At 50.2% G+C, this 19306-nt stretch overlaps 1 protein-coding gene across 4 annotated transcripts in view; it reads right to left on the bottom strand.

Moving 5' to 3' along the window:
• The window catches only part of CAMK1D (calcium/calmodulin dependent protein kinase ID), a 144028-nt gene that overhangs the window by 61984 nt on the left and 62738 nt on the right, over window positions 1-19306 (bottom strand). For all 4 annotated transcript variants that reach the window (XR_007497549.1, XR_007497548.1, XM_049777090.1 and 1 more), the window contains exon 2: window positions 19108-19239. Coding sequence is in view for 2 of the 4 variants with exons in the window: in XM_049777090.1 (XP_049633047.1) it covers window positions 19108-19239 (132 nt within the window). In the remaining 2 variants the exon portion in view is untranslated. The remainder of the gene's footprint in view (window positions 1-19107; window positions 19240-19306) is intronic.

Raw genomic sequence — 19306 nt, 5'->3', positions numbered from 1 at the left:
ATAGCCAACCCGAGTTCAATCACTGGCATCGCATATGGCCCCCTAAGCACCTCCAGGAGCGATTTCTGAGTGCAGAGTCAGGAGGAACCCCTAAGCACAGCCTGCTGTGACCCCAATCCCACCAAAAAACAAGACCTTATTCTAATCCTTTTCTCCTTCACACCTTTGTCTTTGCTACAGCCATGACAGCCGCAGCCATTGGCTCCCAAGCAGGGTCTTGGACAGAAAGAGCACAACAATCTTCAGGAGATTCACGAATGGTACCCAGGGGTCAGCACCCCAGGCTGATTCTACTTTCTTGGGGAAAAGGTTTGTTTCCTGAGATGTGTCAGAGAGAGCTTGGCACAGAAAAGTGGTTCTGACAACTTGGGCTGCTTGGCCCATGGTTCTCTTGGAACCCCTGGCTGCTTCTCCCAGCCCAAGGGGAGGTACCTGGGAAGCCCTTTAGGGACAATCCTACCATGGGTGCTGAGGAAAGAGTATGGCCTCCTGTGCACACGGGGCATGGGAACACATTCGAATAATCCAGTGTTTCCATCTTCCTAGGAGGGAAACTGGTCCATTCAGCTTTCATGGGACTGGCATGAACTGGGATCTTTCTCGAAGTCCCCTAGAACCGGATGAGATGCAAGTGGTCTGTGTTCCTCTATGCCCCAATTACACAGGGAAGTTTCTCCCTGGCACCTCATGTTTGCAAATATTGGCTGCCATCTTTTCATTTTTGCAAATGTTTGCTGCCTTCTGATCATGATGTCATGATCAGGAAACCACCCCATGGGTTCAGATGGGGGAATTTATGCCCCCAACTCTGGTTGTGGGGTATTCCCCCATTCATTTCCACTGACACAAGCCCCCATAGTTGTTGGAGAGGAGATACAGTACCGAGGTGAAGGGACCACCCAGAATGAAAGGCCAACACAGTGGGTCAGCAGGGCTGGGAAGACAGGACCCGCCTGAGGAATGAATACCCGGCCTCTGTTCTCGTCTGCTCAACGCTGCATGCAGTGACCAAGGGCACTGCACCAGGGAAGGGCACTGAGGGCTCAGCTCTGCCTGCTGAGCTGAGCACATCAGAGAATGGCCTCCATGAATCAGGTGCCACCTGGAGTCTGGAGCAGAAGCTGCAACCACCAGCTGTGGGAATAGAGTCAGGGGCAGAGAGCCTGTAGAGGCTGAGGTCCCTTCCCTTCTAGGCCAGGATCGGGGTGTCTGAAACTCAGGACCCATGAATGTGGATGCAACCAAGGCTCCACACTAATGTGTACCCCCTCTTGCGGCCCCTTTTTTAACATGTCAACTTCTTCTTCTTCTTCTTCTTCTTCTTCTTCTTCTTCTTCTTCTTCTTCTTCTTCTTCTTCTTCTTCTTCTTCTTCTTCTTCTTCTTCTTCCTTCTTCTTCTTCTTCTTCTTCTTCTTCTTCCTTCTTCTTCTTCCTTCTTCTTCTTCCTCCTCCTCCTCTTCCTCCTCCTCCTTCCTCCTCCTCCTCCTCCACCTTCTTATTATTATTATCATTATTATATTATTATTATTATTATTGGCTATACCCAGCAGCACTCAGGGGTTACTCCTGACTGCGCTCAGAAATTACTCCTGGCAGGCTCAAGGAGACCATATGGGATGCCAAGGATCAAACCTGGGTCAGCTACATGCAAGGCAAATGTCCTCCCTACTGTGCTATTGCTCTGACCCATAAGCCAGTTTAAGAATAAACTTTCTCTTCATCAGAGAAACACCACACAGCAAACACTGCCAGTAACATCATGAACCCTAGACCTGGGTCACTGTATGTCTGGGCACCACACGCCATGATGCTCAGAGCTGGTCTTATGTGCAGGGGTCACTCCTAAAGGACCCAATGGGGTGCTGAGGATCAAAGCTGAGTCAACCACAAGCAAGGTAAGTGCCTTCACCCAATTCCTTTCTCTTCAATCCTGATGTAATTGGTCATAAACCCCTTTTCGCTGAGTGTAGGTTCAGAAACTTTTCACCATGTTTCAGACTATCTTCAACACAATCCTGCCACTCCACAATGTGAATCCCACAGTGGGTTACAGCCCATTGCTAAAGCTGGTCAGGGGTTGGGGTATTGGTTTTTCACTGCCAGCCAGTCCCAGTCTTGGGGCTGGAAGCTTGAAGCAATGAGAGGCCAGTGCAGGCCCCATGAGAGCACATGGAGATCATGCCTGACTGTTTGTGGGTTGCTCTCCAGCCACCACCCCTGCAGAACCCACACCTGCTGTCCCCATAGTATGACCCCTGGACATATGGGCTCCTGCTTGCAGACTCTGAACCCAGTATCCTGGTCAAGGCAGCACCAACAATGAAGTCTCCATCTGACTCACTTGGACAGATGTTTTTGCCCTCAGCCACTCACCCTGATCTCCATCTTCACCCCCAGTGGAGTGGTGCACCAATTTGGGGGACCCCGAACACCCACCAGGCCTTAGGGTCCAGGAAATACAAAATCATCCCTTGGAATGTTGTGGATTCTTTTGTTCTTTATTGGCTTTGTTTGCCTTGATTTTGGGGTCCTACCCAGCAGTGATGGGGAGCTACTCCTGTTGCTGTTTGAGGGTCACTCCCAGTGGTGCTCAGGGGACCATGTGATATTGGGATCAAACGCAGGTCTCATGTGACAGGCCTGCTCTCAGTCCTGAGCCACCTCTCCCCTGCTGAAAGGTTGTTTTTGTGACCAGAGAATAGTTACAGAATGGCTGAGTTCCAATAAAACTTTATTTATAAAAATAAATGTTGGGGGGGCCAGAATAATAAGACAGTGGAAAGTGCTTTTGCCTTGCACCCTGCAATAGTATAGAGACTCCAGATGGGGCAGATCCCAAGCAGTGTTTCATCACTTAAAGGAGCCTGGAGTTCTGGTTGCAGGAGACACTTAGAGTCCCCAGGATCCAGGAGAAGGTTCCTGCTGGAAGTATAGAAACCCCAGTGTCTGTGGGTCTTCCCAACTGGGCTGTGGATGGCACCCCTTTACCACTGCTGATGTTACTGCTACTAGACCCCAACACACCCCAAGGTAAGGCCCTCACAAGGCCAGAGAAAAACCTCAACATAAGCCTTTTTCAGAATGTCCCTTTCCAAACATGTCCCTATAAAAATCAGGGTCACACCTACAGCAGAAGCCAGGGTGGCCAGACAGGCTTGGTGGGTTGGAAGGAACAACCACCTCTGGGCACGGGCTGTCAGGGTGGATGTTGGGGTGGCTGCTGTTCTGCTCCTGCTTCAACGCCCACTAATGGCAATGCACTGACACAGCCCAGGGTCCTCCCTGCCACAGGGGTGTCACCAGGCTCGGGGATGAGCTCATCTCTGGGTCCTGGCGTTGAATGAGAGAAAGAATCACAGATGCCTACTGGGTATAACTACTAACAGCATGGTCTGGGTCTAGTAAGACAGGTAAGTCCAGAGATGCAGATTTGGAATGAATGTGTGTGTGAGTGTATGTGTGAGTATATGCATGTGTGTGTGTGTGTGTGTGTGTGTGTGTGTGTGTGTGTGTGTGTGTTGGGGTGTGTGGTACTAGGAGGGAGGATCAACACCAAAGGCCACTGAGGATTTTCTTGTAAACAAACCTGCTGAGTTAGAAGCAAAAGGACCAATTTAGCACAAAGACCAACCAGCACAAAGGGACTGCAGGGAGGGAGACCTCTTGTCCTATCATGGCCATCATCCTATCAGCCCAGCAGTATCAGTCTACCCAGTTAAGATGGATGGGGCCAGTCCTGCTGATCCACTACTATTTTTCTGTTGTTATTTTGAGAATTTGTTTTGGGGCAGTGCTCAAGGCTTACACCTAGCTCTGTGCTTAGGGATCACACTTCTGTCTGGCTTCAGGGACCATATGAAGTGCTACGGATGGAATCTGGGCTGGCGATGTGCAAGGCAAAAGCCCTCTCCATTGTACTGTATTGCTCCCGCCCTCAACACATGTTTTTATAAATAAATTTTTAGTGGAACTTAGCCCACCCATTCTATAACATTTAGTCTCTGTCTTTGTATGACAGCAGCAGTTGTGAATGCTTGGCTCTCAGGCCTGCACATTCTAAAACATTTACTACAGGGCCATTTTCACAGAGGGGTTTGCTGTCCCTGGTCTGATAGTTGGGGGGGTTCTGATGCAATTAAAGAAAGCTTCCTGGAAGAGAAAACATTGAAAGACAGCAGGTGAAAGACAAGGATGAGCCGGAGAGAAAGGAGGGGGAACAGAGAACACTGTGGAGTGAAGGCCTGAGGGGGAGAGAGCTGGGTGATCAGGGGTTAGGGTTTTGGGCCAAACTTGCTGGAGGACAGTTACAGTGCCAGAACATCCATGGGACAGGAGAATTGGGGGAGGGGGAAGGGAAAATGGAAAGAGGGAGGGAATGAGGAAGAGGGGGGAGAGGAAGTGGGAGAAGGAGAAGGAGGAGGAAGAGGAAGACACACAGCAGAATAGACCTGCTGTAGGATTGGGGCAGCAGAGTTCAGTGCTGGGGACCATTTGGGGCCAGAGGCTTTGGGTTGTGTAAAAGATCAAATAATCAGAACACTTGCTTTGCCTGCGGGGGGGGGGGGGTTTCAATCCCAGCAGGCAGAGTCCCTCAGTTTACCAGGAACATCCCAACACCGCAGGGTGTGGCCCCAAGTCCAACACCCCATATGCGCCTGTGCTGCAGATTGCAACAACCATGGGAACCGGAGAACAGGCCTTGCTGGGCACTTCAGGTTTACTGAGGAGCAGAGCTAGGCCAGGACACTGGGCAGAGGCCTCGCAGGTGGAGGGGAGGACAGCAGCTTGAGGAGCAGAGGTCGCCTGGAGTTGTATAGGTATTGGACACATGCTGTGTGCGTGGAGCCATGCTCCTGGAATCTCACCCTTTTACCTGTAAACCAATGAGGAGGTAAGAAAGTGGACCAGAAAATATAGGTGAGTTGTCACTGTGCCCTAATTGGAAGTTGTAGCATCATCGGTGGGCAGGCTGTCTTACTAGGGGCCCCTGTGAATGGTAAGAGATACCTGTTGCACTTTCTCAGGCTCTGGTTAGAAACAGGATAAAAGATTAAAGAATGATTGGCCCTGGGGCTAGAGAGGATGCTGGTAGGTGCTTGCCAGGCTCCAGGTTGCCTGAGGTTCAATCCTCAGTGCCACATATGGTCCCTCATTAGTGCATTCTGTCTCTATCTGACTGAAGAGAGAGAGAGAGAGAGAGAGAGAGAGAGAGAGAGACAGACAGACAGACAGACAGACAGACAGACAGAGACAGAGAGAGGACTCTAGACAGAAACTCTCAACAACAGAGCACCCGCCAACCTTGGATGTGTGAGTCCTTGGGTTTGATCTCCAGGCTCTGCAAAAACAAAACAAAACACCAAGGACCACAGTGGGATAGTCCAAGGTGATGGTACTGCTTGCCTTGCATGAGGCTGAGCTTGGTTCCAGGGCATATGGTCTCTTGAGCATCTCCAGGATGATCCCCCAGCAGAGCCAGGAGTCACCATCGAATGTTCTGCTAGCCCCCAAAGTGACTGACTTAGGGGCTGCTAGTCATTGGTCAAATCCTGCTTGCTGTATATATAAGTGACTTGTGTATGTAGGTGTGTGTGTCTATGTGCATGACTAGATGTGTGAATGTATGCATGAGCATTCGTGTGTGTGTGTGTGTGTGTGTGTGTGTGTCTTTGTGTGTCTTTTCCTCTGTCCGTCCCATTTGGGGCTGTAGCTTAGGGCCTGAGTTTACTTTCCTGGCCACTGTGCATTTGCCTGATGCTGGGGGCTTGGGGTCTAATCTGGAGGTGGCAGGGAGAAGTTTCAGAGAAAGAAAAAAAGAGATGAAGCAGACCACAACCCAAAGGTGACACAACCGGAAACCAGACCCACGGGACACCTGGAGAGAGCTCTGAGCATGTAAAGGCTCAAGTTCAAGGGTTACTCCTTGCCACTCCATGGCCCACTGAGCACTACTGGTAGAGACCCCTGAGCATTGACCTAAGAGCATCCTCTCAAGCACCACTGGATGTGACACCCCCAACTCAATTAAGCAAAGTCAAAGCAAGAGCTTTCCAAAGGAAATTGGGGCCTGATGAAATTGAAACATGCTGGAAATGGCTACGGGGAGCCCAACTGCCACAGGCAAGTCTGTTAGCACAGGGCTTGTCATTGGATGAGCAAAGTGGGGAACAGGGTGAGGCGTGAGAGGGCCTCTGAAAGCAATACCACCTTTATCTCTGCACATTCCTCAGCAAATGAGGAAGCAGGACCGACTTCCCAGGATCTATGATTCTGCAACTCAATTCGGGGGCCCAGACTCTTTCCCCACTAGAGGTTGTGAGTTGAGTCAGGCCCCATCAGAAACTAAATTTGAAAACCAGATCAAATCACACAGAGGCTTTTCTAAAATGCATTCCTCACCAAGAATGAGGGGACAGAACAGGAACGAGGAACCGGTGCTGGAAGAAACAAAGAGAGGCAGTGGGGGAAAGCAGAACCCAAAAGCACTAAAGAAGTGAGAAGTCAAAATAGACACATAATTAAAGCAGGAGGCAGTATACAGTGCCCTTAAATGGTACAGAAAGTACAGTGGGAACCCAAGAATGTGGCACTGAACCTCGAAGCTTCAGGCTGACTGACTCCCCTCAAAGTTGGGAAAAAGAACATTCAATTTTTTTAAATTTTGCTTTGTTTGGGGACACACCTGGTGGTGCATAGGGGTTACTCCTGACTCTGCATTCAGGAGTCACTCCTGGTGGGTTTGGTGGACCCTATGTAATGCGGGGGGGGCCAAATATAGGTCACCCATGTGCAAGGCAAATGCATTTCCCACCCACATTGCTACTACTCTGGCCCCAGGAGTGTATTTTTAAACCGACTGTAAGGTGCACAGAATTTCTGTTTGCTTTATGTTGTACTCACTCCAGTTCCCATTCTGCCAGGCTTGAGGTTTGGCATGGTCAGCAAGGGTTGGGGCAAAGGCAGGTTTCTGCTAGAATCCTGCCAACTTGACTGCTCCCAGGATGTCCTGGCCAAGGAGAACCCAGACTCAAAAGCAAGGACGTGGCTGCAGCGAGGGAAGACCAAGGTTAAGGTTACCGATGCTGGTGCCCTAAGCGGTGCCTGGTGCTCAGAGGTGGGAAAGGATCATGTTCCGCTGCCTCTGCAGGCAGCAGCTGGCAGAGATGTGGGGGCTGGTTCTGACACTCTGCCCTGGCAGGACATCAGAGGCATCTGGATTTCACCAGCGCCAGGCAGGCCAGGCGAGATTTTCCACTTGCCCTGCAGCTGCCTTGCAAAGCAGCGTTGGCTACGGTCCACACTTCCAGCTTCTATTAAAACACACAATTCCAGGGTATGCCTGCAGTGTGGGGTTCCCACGAGAGAAAAAAAAGGGGGGGGCCCTTTGATGGGCTACCACCCACTCCAGGTTCCTGCAGAGCCAAAGCTGCTTTTGAACAACAGTTGAAAATGGCAAGTTTGTTGTTTGGTTGGTCGGTTTGAGGTCCAGTTCAATGAAAAAAGGAGAAATGGAGGCACAATGGATCAGGGGGAAGACACAGACTCCCAAGGCTTGCCAAGAACATAAAGTAAACTCTGTACAGAACGGACAGTTTGCAAATCAGACCAGGGTTTATAAGATCCACTTGAGAGCTATTATATTTCCTGCAACCCCACAAACAACCTGCTGGCACTTTGCTGAGAGTTGGGATTCCCTGGCTTTGATGCCCACTCCAGCAGGTGTGCGAGCCATGGGGGTACCTTGTGACTGAAAGCAAAGAGGAGGAGATGGAGTACGGTTTGGGCCTCATCAATAGTCTTTCAAATCACTACCTTCACTCCCTGTGCTGGGAGCTGGCACCCAAAGGGATGAGGGACAAAGGAGCAGAGGGCAGGGTAGTCCCCGGGCTTGCCAGATGTGCTAAGTCCTGGTCCATCTAGGGTTCACCCTCTTTGGCTACTTGCTGATACTGATGTGCTAGAAACAACTTCATTTCCAGCAGATCCTATTGGAACTCCTAGACAGAATAACCGTCTTATTCTGCACAGCTGTATGGACAGGGAGCCTTAAAACTCTCTCTTTCTCTCTGTCTCTCTATGTCTCTATCTCTGTCTCTCTGTCTGTCTGTCTGCCTGTCTGACTCTCTCTCTCTCTCTCTTAAAATCACTATTTGAAAGACAGAGTCTCCACCAAGGCAGCACATCCACTCTGTAATTCAGCCGCTGCTGTGCTTTTATCTCTCAAGCTGATTATTAATGAATGAATTTATGGGGATGGTGGTAGGAGGATGGAGGAAGGGAGGAAAGATGACAGGAGGAAAGGAAGGGAGGAAAGAAGGGAGAGAGAAAGGAAGGTAGGAAGAAAGGAAGGAAGAAAGGAGGGAGAGGAAAGATGAAAGGAGGAAAGAAAGGAAGAAAGGAGGAAGGAAGGGAGAGAGGAATCCGGAAGGTAGGAAGGAAGGTGGGAAGAGGAAGGAAGAAGGAAGGAAAGAAGAGAGAAAGGAATGAGGAGAAAGGAACGAAGGAAGGAAGGAAGGGAGGGAGGGAGGGAGGGAGGGAGGAATGAAGAAAGGGAGGGAGGGAGGAAGGGAAGGGAGGGAGGGAGGGAGGGAGGGAGGGAGGGAGGGAGGAAGGAAGGAAGGGAGGGAGGGAGGAAGGAAGGAAGGGAGGGAGGGAGGAAGGAAGGAAGGGAGGGAGGGAGGGAGGGAGGGAGATGCAGAGATGCAGAGATGCAGAGATGCAGATGCGGCCCATAGGTTCTGCCTGAGTGTGGAGAAAGAAGGGGGGTACAGTGTTTTCAAACCCACAGTTTTGCCCTCTGGGAGCCCTATGAGCTTTCCAGTCCCTGGGCTTTGCAGATGTGCCCCCTCCACCCCAGCATTGATCTGGGCTGAACATTCACAGGTCTAGCTTCACTCCAGAGCTTCCAGGGGCTCTTAAACAACACCCAAACATCCAACCCCCCTCCCACTGGGGACCCCCACCCCTTAAGTGCTGATTGAGGTGGTCAGGCCAGGGAGGCTATTAATAAGTGCCCAGAACCCCAACTCTCAGGCCGTGATCGAAACCCATAAATCCTGAGCGGCCAGGATTTCAAGTCACCCAGAATCTGTCTGCAGGATATTATTAGGAGCTCAGAACTGCTGCCTGTGCTTGTATTTTTCTGGAAGTCAAGGTGTATTTGGATAAAAAAAACTATAAGCTGGCTATTCCTTGGAGGTTCCTTCTTCAGTTTTAGGTTCTTTCCACCCCTTTCTGGGCCGAAAGAAGCCCATGTGCCTTTACAAGGGAAGAAAATGGGACACTCAGAAACTATTCCCAACTAGACAGAAAAAACGACAGAGACCACCATGGCCTTTGGCCGTGGTCAAAATGGCCAAAAATGAATGCAAAGAGTGAGTATAGTATGTAAGGCTTTGGACACGGTTGACCTGGATTCCATTCCCAGCATCCCATAGGGTCCCTGAGTCTTCCAGGAGTAATTCCTGAGCACAGAGCCAGGAGGAACCCCTGAGCACCACTAGGTGTAGCCCCAAAACAAACAAACAAAAAATTCTGATTGGCCTTGCCCCAGGAGCACTGTTGAACCAGCAGTGTACCAGCTCTCCCCAGTACCGCAGAGTTGGACAAATGAGCAAGGGAAAGCAAGGGCATTGGATTCGGTCTGTGCTTTTCAGGACAGGCTGGTCCTTGTTCTGCAGTCGAGCTTCTGCTGGTTCATGCTGCTGAGTTTTCTCAGCGTTCCTGTAGTCTTAAATGTATGCACAGAAGAAAGCTCCATCAATAACCACTTCCAGGGCTAGAGAACTGAGTGCTTCCAGTCTCTGGAGGTTGGATACTAGGCCAGAACCAAACTGCACATGCAGAAGTCCGGGTGTGAACCCCCAGCATGGCACCGTCCACAGAGCCCTTCAGGGAGTGACCCTTGTTGAGCACTGAGCAGGGAGCAGCCCCCTTGCCCACTCCATCAGGTGTGGTTCCGAAACCAAACTCCCAAACCTTGTATATGTGGGTCAGGGAAAGAGATGAAAGGGCTGGAGCAGGGGCCTTGCCAAAGGAAGGGGCAGTTGTGTGGGGGGCTTGGCTCAGGGGGCCCACAATTCTGTAGGTGCTGGTAGGCTGCAGAGCCCTAGCTATGTGGAGTTCAGTGTGGGCATTGGCCTGCGCCTCTGGCCTTGATGGAATTTGGGAAACCAAGGGTTTCAGTGACTGGCTGTGCTGTGAGGAATCTCACCTCAGCTGAGCCAGGAAAAACAACGGGTGGGGGGCCTGGGTGAGGACCCAGCTCCTCAGAAGCTCTGGGTGCCCACCACAGCACCCAGATGGTTTACTCACAACCCTTTCAAGATTGTGCATAACAACCCAGGGTACACTTCCCTTCTGCTGCAGCTGCTCCCTAACTGGGGCACATTTGTGCTCAGAGGGAGGAGGCCACACAGATGCACAGAGGCTCATGGTGAGAGACTGTTGGGGGCAAATGAGGGATTTTTTTTTCTGAGTCTTGGTCTCCTCATGAGTAAAATGGAGGTTTCAAGACCCTTCCCCGACAGTTTTGTTATAAGATCTGGAGATAAATATACACCGTGAGAGGAGGAAGAGAAAGAGGAGGAGGAGGAAGAAGAGATCATGGCCATCATAATCATTAGCATGACCATCACCACCACCATAATCCCCACCATTGTCACCATTGGCAGCACTGTCATCATGACCGCTGTCATGGTCGCCACTGTTGTCATCATCATCATCCTTATGACCATCACCAGCATCCATCCGTCTCCTCCTCACCATCACATTACCACCCATCACCATTGCCAATAAAATCATCACCATTATTAGAGGCATCATCACCATCAGATTCACCGCCATGATCCTTACTGCACCTCTCCTCTGTCATGCCATTTGACAATTCTGACTTCCGGGGCCGGGAAGGTGGCGCTAGAGGTAAGGTGTCTGCCTTACAAGCGCTAGCCAAGGAACGGACCGCGGTTCGATCCCCTGGCGTCCCATATGGTCCCCCCAAGCCAGGGGCGATTTCTGAGCACATAGCCAGGAGTAACCCCTGAGCGCCAAACGGGTGTGGCCCAAAAACAAAAACAAAAAACAAAACAAACAGACAATTCTGACTTCCTTCTTGGATAACGGCCTCAATGATTCTCTCAGAGAAGCTTATCTTTTTCCAGGAGAAACACTTGGGACCCGTCCTTATTCTCCTTCAAAACTAACCCCCGCTTTTTACAAATAAGAGCAATAAATCCATTCATAGGGCTCTTATTTAGCCTTTTTAAACATTTTGTTTGCTCACTGATGTTAATCTTAGCGTTGGGGCATCTTCTCGAGGATCCGCTCCCAGAGATTCTCCAGAACATCAAGCCTCCTGCTTTCCAGACACATGACAGTCAGAGCTTCCGAGGGCAGCGAGGCCATTTCCACGGAAACCCATAGAAACTCAATCAGCCAAGGGCTTGGCCATTACTGCAGGCAGATGACTCTGCATCTGACTCTGACAAGCACTTGTGCATGGTCCTAGCACTGGTAAAAACTCAGCAGTTCATCCAACTATAAAAGGAGAGAGGCTGCTCTTTTCCCGGAGCTTGAACTTTCAGAAACTCCCTGTGCTTGGGGCTGAAGTGATAGCACAGTGGAAAGGGGGAAGGAAGTAAGAAAGGGGGAAAGTAAGAAAGGGGAAAGGAAGGAAGGAAGGGGGAAAGGGAGGAAGGAAGGAGGGAGGAGGGAGGAAGAAGAAAGGGAGGGAGGGAGGGAGGGAGAGAAGGAAGAAAGGAGGAAAGAAAAGAGGAAGGGATGGAGAGAAGGATGGAGGGAAGGAAGAAAAAAAGAAGGAAGAAGGGAGGAAAGGAAAGGAGGGAGGGTAAAAGAGAAAAGGTTGGAGAGAGGGAAGGAAGGGAGGAAGGGGGAAAGAAAGGAAGAGCATTAAATATCATGTGGCAAATGCATGCATGGCACTCCATGGAATTCTATGCAACAAATATGTTACAAGTAACTCCATTTTCTTTTTCTTTACTCTCCTGCCTGGCACCTCTCTCTCTCTCTCTCTCTCTCTCTCTCTCTCTCTCTCTCTCTCTCTCTCTTACACACACACACACACACTTCTGTGGAATCACTTAAGTGAAGCCTTTATAAGTCATGAGCTAAGTACATTTACAGAAGAGGGGGAAACGTTTACTAAAATATGTCACCAGGGGAATTCAGACACCAGCTGATGTGTACCAGGTTCAGCTCCCCAGAGTGTGTGTGCGGAAGGCCAAGTGCCAAGGGAGCATGGGTCAGGAGCCTGGCAGTTCCTAGAGTGTTCGAGAAGCTGAGTGCATCCTCCACGCATTCTCCCAGCGTCTCTATAGCTGTGAGAGCAGGTGGGGAGACTGCTGGGCCCCAGTGAGCAGGCTCTGGAAGCTTCGCCAAGGCAGACAGAGAGCCCTTGGTTTGGAGATCTGAGGGAGATGCACTGGGGAGACCCTGAGAGGGTCTCACACAGAGGCAGAGCCCCAGGAAGCAGGTGTGGGAAGGAGGTATCTGGGGAGGGGACTCGGAGTGAAGAGAGGATGGGAGGAGCACAGGGGAGCACAGTCGAGTGGGGGGGGACTGTTTGCAAAAAAATAGGGGCTCATGCACCCAGGGCAATAGCACAGTGGGGAGGGTATTTGCCTTGCAAGCGGCTGGCTGACCAGGGCTCAATTCCTGGCAGCCCATATGGTCCCCAGAGTCTGCCAGGGGTGAGAGCCTGAAGTAACCTGACTGCTGCCAGGTGTGGCCCCCAAATAAGACAAACAAACAAACAAACAAAAGAATCTGGGCTTTATCAGGCAGATTCTTCTTATGGCATCAAAAAGGGGGAGTCATTAGTGGCAAAGGGGCTTCTGGTAGCCAGTTTGGGGGCCTTAGCTCTGGTGCTTAGTGGCAACTCCTGTGCTCGGGATTTGCTCCTGGTGTGTTTCTGAGGACCAAACTGGGTCCTCCTGCACATAAAGCATGTGTCCAGTACATTGAACTATCTTGGGGGTCCCTAAGCAAGAGTTCTGAGCACTCATTTGCACAGTCGTGTGGAAGAAAGTGGAATGGGGTGGGGCTTATTTCCTAATAGTCACCCCCAAGCAGACCTGGGAGCTGAAAACAGTGTGGGGGGGGTAAGGGTGGGCATTGGCCATTACGCAGAGGTGCCCTGAGGCCCCTAAGAAACGAAAGATTCCCCCATTGGTCCAGGTACCCCAGGTGCTAAAGAAAGAGTTAAGTGGAAATGACTGTGGCTGGAAACATGCCAACTCACTGGCTGCAAGGCTGGGTCCATGTGGCCTTGTACTGAGAAGCCAGTGGCAGTTCCTGAAAGCTTGGCCTTCACAGCATCAGAATATGAGGACGTGCGGCTGAGGAGGCCTTTATCCCAGGAGCTTTCAATAAGCCAGTTCCCCTCCCTGTGCTGGACCCAAGGCTCATGTGACTTTACGCCCCACACCACGGGGACCCAGTAGTGATGTTGACCATCACACATGGGTGCTCGAGAAGCCCCAGAAGTTGCTGGAGTGACCAAAGAGCTTAGATGCAGAGATTCATTTCCCAGGGGACTGGAGATATCAAACAGGTGTGAGGGCATTTGCCTTGCATGCAGCAAACCCCAGTTCCACATTCTGCTCCCCATGATATAAAGAAACCCAGGGGTCTAGGCCCAGAGTGCCCAGAGAAATCTCAGTACCACAGGGCCTGAGTAGCACCACACCCCAGGGGCTCTCTTTGAACCCAGTGGGTCAAGTACTGCCAAGAAGAGTTCTAGGTTCTGTGAGTCTCTCCTGGGAGCTGCTCCCCAAATAATGCTCCTGGGGCCAGGCCTGTGGCTGGATGGTAAAGAAGCTTCTATGCCTTTGAGGTTTTGGGTTCAATTCCTCCCTCCTCCTTCTCTCTCTATATGTGTATATAAATATATATATGTCTGTATATATTCTGTATATATATGTATATATACAGACATATTTACATATATACATGCATACACCAGGCACTTTAGTCCCTGGTTATCCTGCACAGCTGAATGATTTTGATATAGCAAGGCTGCATTCAATCCCAACCCCTTCTCTTCTCTCTCTCTCTCTCCCTCTTTCTACAAGATTGGCAGCCCAATAGAATAAGAGCCTCTTCCCAAGGGCACTGGATCTGCAGGATCCTCCAAAAAGGATGCTATGTGGGGAGTGAAGAGGGGAAAGATTTCTGGAAAAGGCAAGACTTCTGAGTTCCATGCCGAAGAATGTGATTTCAGGCAGGGGTAGGTGGAGGTCGATGTGTCCATAACTTATGCGCAGGGACCTAGCGGTCACGGTGCCCTCGGCTCAGCTCCAGGTGGGTGAGAATGTGGGTTTGAGCGCATACAAATACATGAAAGAATCACTTCCACCTCCATAGCGTCTTACTGGAATTGCACAGTTGTTTGCTTGGTTGCTTGGGGTTTAATGTTTCAAAATGCAAAGAACCCCCCCCCCTTCATGCCAGTTTCTTGGCATGGCCAAGGCAATGAGGATTATTCAAGATAAACCTGCTTCCCTCTGTGTTACCAAAGGCCTAGAGTTATTATTATTATTCCCCGACTGGCTATGTCCTTACCTCCAAAGAGAGGTTAGGAGAAAAGAGAAATTCCTGCCTTAGGATATTACTTTCTCAGCCCCTGGGACATCTTCAGGAGCCCACACAGAGAGGGAGAGAGAAGTTAGTCTTGGTAAGGCAGCACTGATTGTGAATTCTGCTGCCTCAGGAGCATGGCCCTGAATTCAACTAAGTAAACAGATTAGATAAACGAATAAAGATTTAGGTCCAGAGACACAGCTGGGGCGGGGGAACACATGCTTTGCGAGGAGAAGAATTGTTTCTATACCTGTTACCACACAAGACCACAAGCACTGCTGGGAACAGCCCCCCAAGCCAACAGGTGTGAGTCTCCACAAATAAATAGATGCATAAATAAATACATAAGAAATAAAACAGAATCCCTGAAGAGGTTGGGGGAAGGGACCCTTCTATGTTTCCCATTGTTTCAGCAGAAGAAAAAAAGGCAGGCATCTTTCTCTATATAGAACATCTGAGGCAATCTGATTGGTTGGTTGGTGCAATAAATCAGATGCCTGGGTTCTAGCCATTCAGACAACAAGGATGGGAATAGTCAAGTATATAAGCATGGGAGTTGCTGATGGACCTACTAGTGATGGTGCTACTACTGGAGAGAAATTGTGGCAGGAGAGATGCCAGGAGAGGATGCTGAAAGAAGCCCCTGGGACTCTGTCATGAATAGAGATTCAAACCATTTGGACCCTGCCATGAACAGAGGCTGCTTCTGACCTCCCATGTGCTGGGAACAAGAAACTGGAACACACAGGATAGTGGTGATCTGCAGGCTATTCTTACATACCCATGAAAACCCAGAACCCAAATCTCAGCCTCTGGAGCAGTCTTTGTGTCATTAACTCTCAGGGCTGAGGATGGGGCATGAGCATCAGCCTGTTCTGAAAAACTCAATGGGTGCTTTGATATATAGCTAAGATGTGGGAATGGTTGTAAGAGGAAAAGCACCCATATCTTGAGAGCCATTCCCCTCCCCAGTTTGCCAGACATGGGGAAAGCAGCACGAAACAGCATGTCTGACCCAGATCCCTTCCCAGCTCCATCAGCAATTTATGTCCTAAGGGATCTACCAGAGGCCTGCTCAATCCAGCCCATCCTGAACCCACTGAGCCTCCATTTCCCCAGCTACAATTTAAAAAATAAAGGGGGAGAGATTCTTGCTTTACTCTTGTCTCTCTCTTAGACTCAGACTCCACATACTTGGAACACTGCTTCTAGAAGCACAAAGGTTGTGTGTGCTGCCTTGAAAGTTGATCTACTTGCCTGGGAGGAAATGCCATGTTTACTTCCCAGAAGTAGCGAGTGCTGAGCCTGCCTAGACCTGGACAGGCAAAGGGTGTGAGTGAATTCCTCTAACAAATTGGCGCTCTGTGGTGGGCAAGGTGCTGGCTGATTTGTTATGCCACTAAAAATGAAGGAGACATAGCCTACTCCCCCCCAACACTGAGGTCAGACCAGGTGGCTGGGTCCAAAGCATGACAACAGCTGTCCAAGATCCCCCAATGCCACATGTTCTAATACCCGTGAGCTCCCTTCCTATCTGTTGGTAGAGGCCTTTGGATTGGTCCTCACATTGCCTTCTAATTAGATGTCTCTCAATTGGTTCCTTTGGTTTATTTGTTAAAAAAGATGTTACTCCATTGCCTCCTCATCTGGCTTTTTCCCCTCCCCTTGGGGGTGGGCTTTGTTTTATCCCAATAAAGGCTCCTCAGGCAGCCTGGAGAGGTGGTTGCCATCTTGGCTCATGGTTCCACATGGTGGAACTTGTGGATGAACAGCTTGCGGTGTGAGTTTCTGGCCTGTTAGTCCTTCCCGACTGTGTGTGGATTATTTCCTTCATCGGAATTGCTGCAGGACCTGCATCTCTTGTCCTACCCAGATTAGGTCATGGGGATCCCTCTTCCTCTCTGGAAATTGTGGAATGCATAACCTACCATTCAACATCTATCTACTCATCAGGCTGAAAATTTATTTCAGAAGAGCTAGTTTCAGGACAAGTATGAAAACGTCCAAGAGGGCATATTAGCCACAGACAGACAGACAGACAGACAGACAGACAGACATGACTTCTATCCACCTGTAGTCCCCATAGCCTGGGGCAGGCAGGCGACCTCTAAGAGAGGCCTTTGGGAGGAAAGAGTAAAGGGATCCCCAATGATCTCTGTCCTGGCAGAATTTAGAATCAGTCCAGTTTGATTCCCTTCTGAAGAGTACAACAAGCTGTACCGTTTCAGAGAACTTGAATGGGCTGTTCAGAGTCTTATCTAGCACTCTTGTGCCTTCTGTATTAAAGGCAATTGCCAGTTCCCTTTTCTGAAAGGAAAAAAAAAAAAAAACTCAACCACCCACTCCAGGAATGGTTTCAAAGCGGCTTCCATGCTCTGCTTGTAGGCTTTGCTTCTGGTTGTTTGCAGGGCCTACCTGCTCTCGTTCTTGCAATTCGCTTATAGAGATTGGACAAATAAATCAGGACTGAGCCAGTATCTTCCTCTCCCCTGAGAAATCGTGTGTGTGTGTGTGTGTGTGTGTGTGTGTGTGTGTGTGTGTGTGTGTGTGTTCTTTATTCCTGGAGGCACTATCAGGTTTTGATAAGGCAGTAACCAAAACTGTCTGACATCCCACACCCCACCAGGCCAGGTAGATGGAGAATCAGCTTCACAGAAAAGCAGGGGGGCAGGAGTGAATGCAGAGATTAGGGTGCAGGCTGATCCTCAGGCCCTGATGTGGAACCAATCACCAGCCCCAGTGCATGAGAAAAGTCTCTGGATTTCAGCCTCTGGATTTGCTTCCAGCAACAAAATACAAACAAGGTCTCTTCTGCCCTGTAGCTTCCAAGCCCCGAGGTTGGCCTGTCCAAATAAAGGCACCAGCCCCTGGGCCCAAAAGTCTGGAATGTTCTGGGTCCATCCAGAATTCCACCGGAAATACCAACTAGTTACATGGTGGCTTCAGTTAAATACCTAGGATTCATCCCCTTCTCCCAGGGCCAATTTTCTGATGGAAATGGGCCATTTCAATAAAGGTTTCATGAACAGAGCGATTTCCAGCTCGATATAAATGGGGATTCAAATGGCTGCTTCCCCCCCAACCCCTCAAGCCTTCTCCACACCATTGTTCCATGCAGTCCCAGACAGGATGGCGGGGAGCAGCACAGCCCATCAGACAAGCCCCGAAACCTGGAAACCAGCAAACAAACAAACAAACCCAAGCCCTGAGAAGAAACGCTCTGGCCCCACTGGTCCTGGGACACCTTTGTGTGAGCTGAGACACGATGACCTTCCAGACCACCTCAGAGCGGCCCTGGGTGTAGTTTCGGGGTGGGTAGGGCACGTAGATGGGGAGCCCCTGCAGAGAGAACAGTCCAGAGGTGCTTATTTCATGGAGCCTTGAGGCATGCAGCACTGAGTTTTAAGCCCAAAAGCTTCCATCTGAGCCGGAGCAAAAGCAAAGCGGGGACAGTGCTTGCCTTGCACCTGGCAGGTTCGATCCTTGGCCTCCCATAAGGTTTCCCAAACCTGCCAGGAGTGATTCCTGAGTGTAGAGCCAGGAGTAACCACTAAGTGCTGCCAGGTGTGGTCCAAAAACAACAAAGCAAAACAAAATACCAGCTTCCTTCTGTTCAAACCTGTTTCTCAGTCCAGGGCTTCCTGCTCTGTGCTAAGCCCCAATCCCCTTCATCCTCAAGGCACTTTCCAAGCTCTTTTGTGTAGGAGAATGGAGGTTGTCCAGAGAAGAAGGCAGATTCAAAATGGCACCCCATTGGTAGGTACCAAACACGAGTCTGCTTCCCAAACCTTTTGAGACACAGACAGGATAAATGAGGGCATAAGGGGCCAAGTGTACAAGATATGAAGGACAGACTCTTGACGGGTATCTGAATGCCTCCAACGGCACGGGACTCAGATCTGCTTCAACTACTAGGGGAGCAAAAATAAAGACTCAAGGAGAGCCAGGAGAGTAAGCTGTGTGGAGTGTGGTGTTCGGTACATGTCTGGGGTGGCGGTTGGTGCTGCTGGTTCTGTCATGTAGGAGCTTCATGGCCTTAGCTATGGGCTTGACTGTAGAGCTTTATCCGTGGATGGTCACTAAGAGCTACAATCACCAGCAAAGTAGCTGGTGGCTGCAATGTGGCCACCACAGAACGCACATTGCAAATACCTGGTGAGCAACATCGCAAATAATGCGAGGCCATCCCTTAAGAAAACCAGAACTCCAGGGGTGCTGAGCCCAGTCATCGACCCAGGATAGTGAGAACAAAGATTCAGGTCAAGGCCAAGGACCTGCTGGCCTGCAGAGCTCGAAGCAAAGCAGGGCAAGGCTGGGGAAGCATAGAAGTTGTGGAAATGACTCAAACTGAGTCTCTTGACTGCAACTCATCATAGGGCAGGTCAGCTGAGCTCTGAGCACCTTAAACCCTCCCTGAGGGCCAGGCTATCAGCTGGGACCCTGCCTGGGTCAGGGGCTCAAGTACCCACTCGGCCCTCCCAGAGCATAAATACCCCCCACAGCACTCACTTCCTCAGCACGGCGATCTCATTCTCGATGCTACTTTCTTTGCCCTTCAGCGCCTTTTTGGGGATGCACTTCACAGCAAATAGCTTTCCCGTCGCCTTCTCTTCAGCTAAGACCACTTCGGAGAATGCCCCGCTAGAAACAGAGAGAGCGAGAGAGAAAAAGAGAAGTGGTTAAGACTCTAAAGGAGGACTGAGGACAC

The sequence above is a fragment of the Suncus etruscus genome, chromosome 7, assembly GCF_024139225.1.
Source record: "Suncus etruscus isolate mSunEtr1 chromosome 7, mSunEtr1.pri.cur, whole genome shotgun sequence".
Classification (NCBI taxonomy): Eukaryota; Metazoa; Chordata; class Mammalia; order Eulipotyphla; family Soricidae; genus Suncus; species Suncus etruscus.
This window is presented reverse-complemented; position numbering and strand designations above follow the sequence as displayed.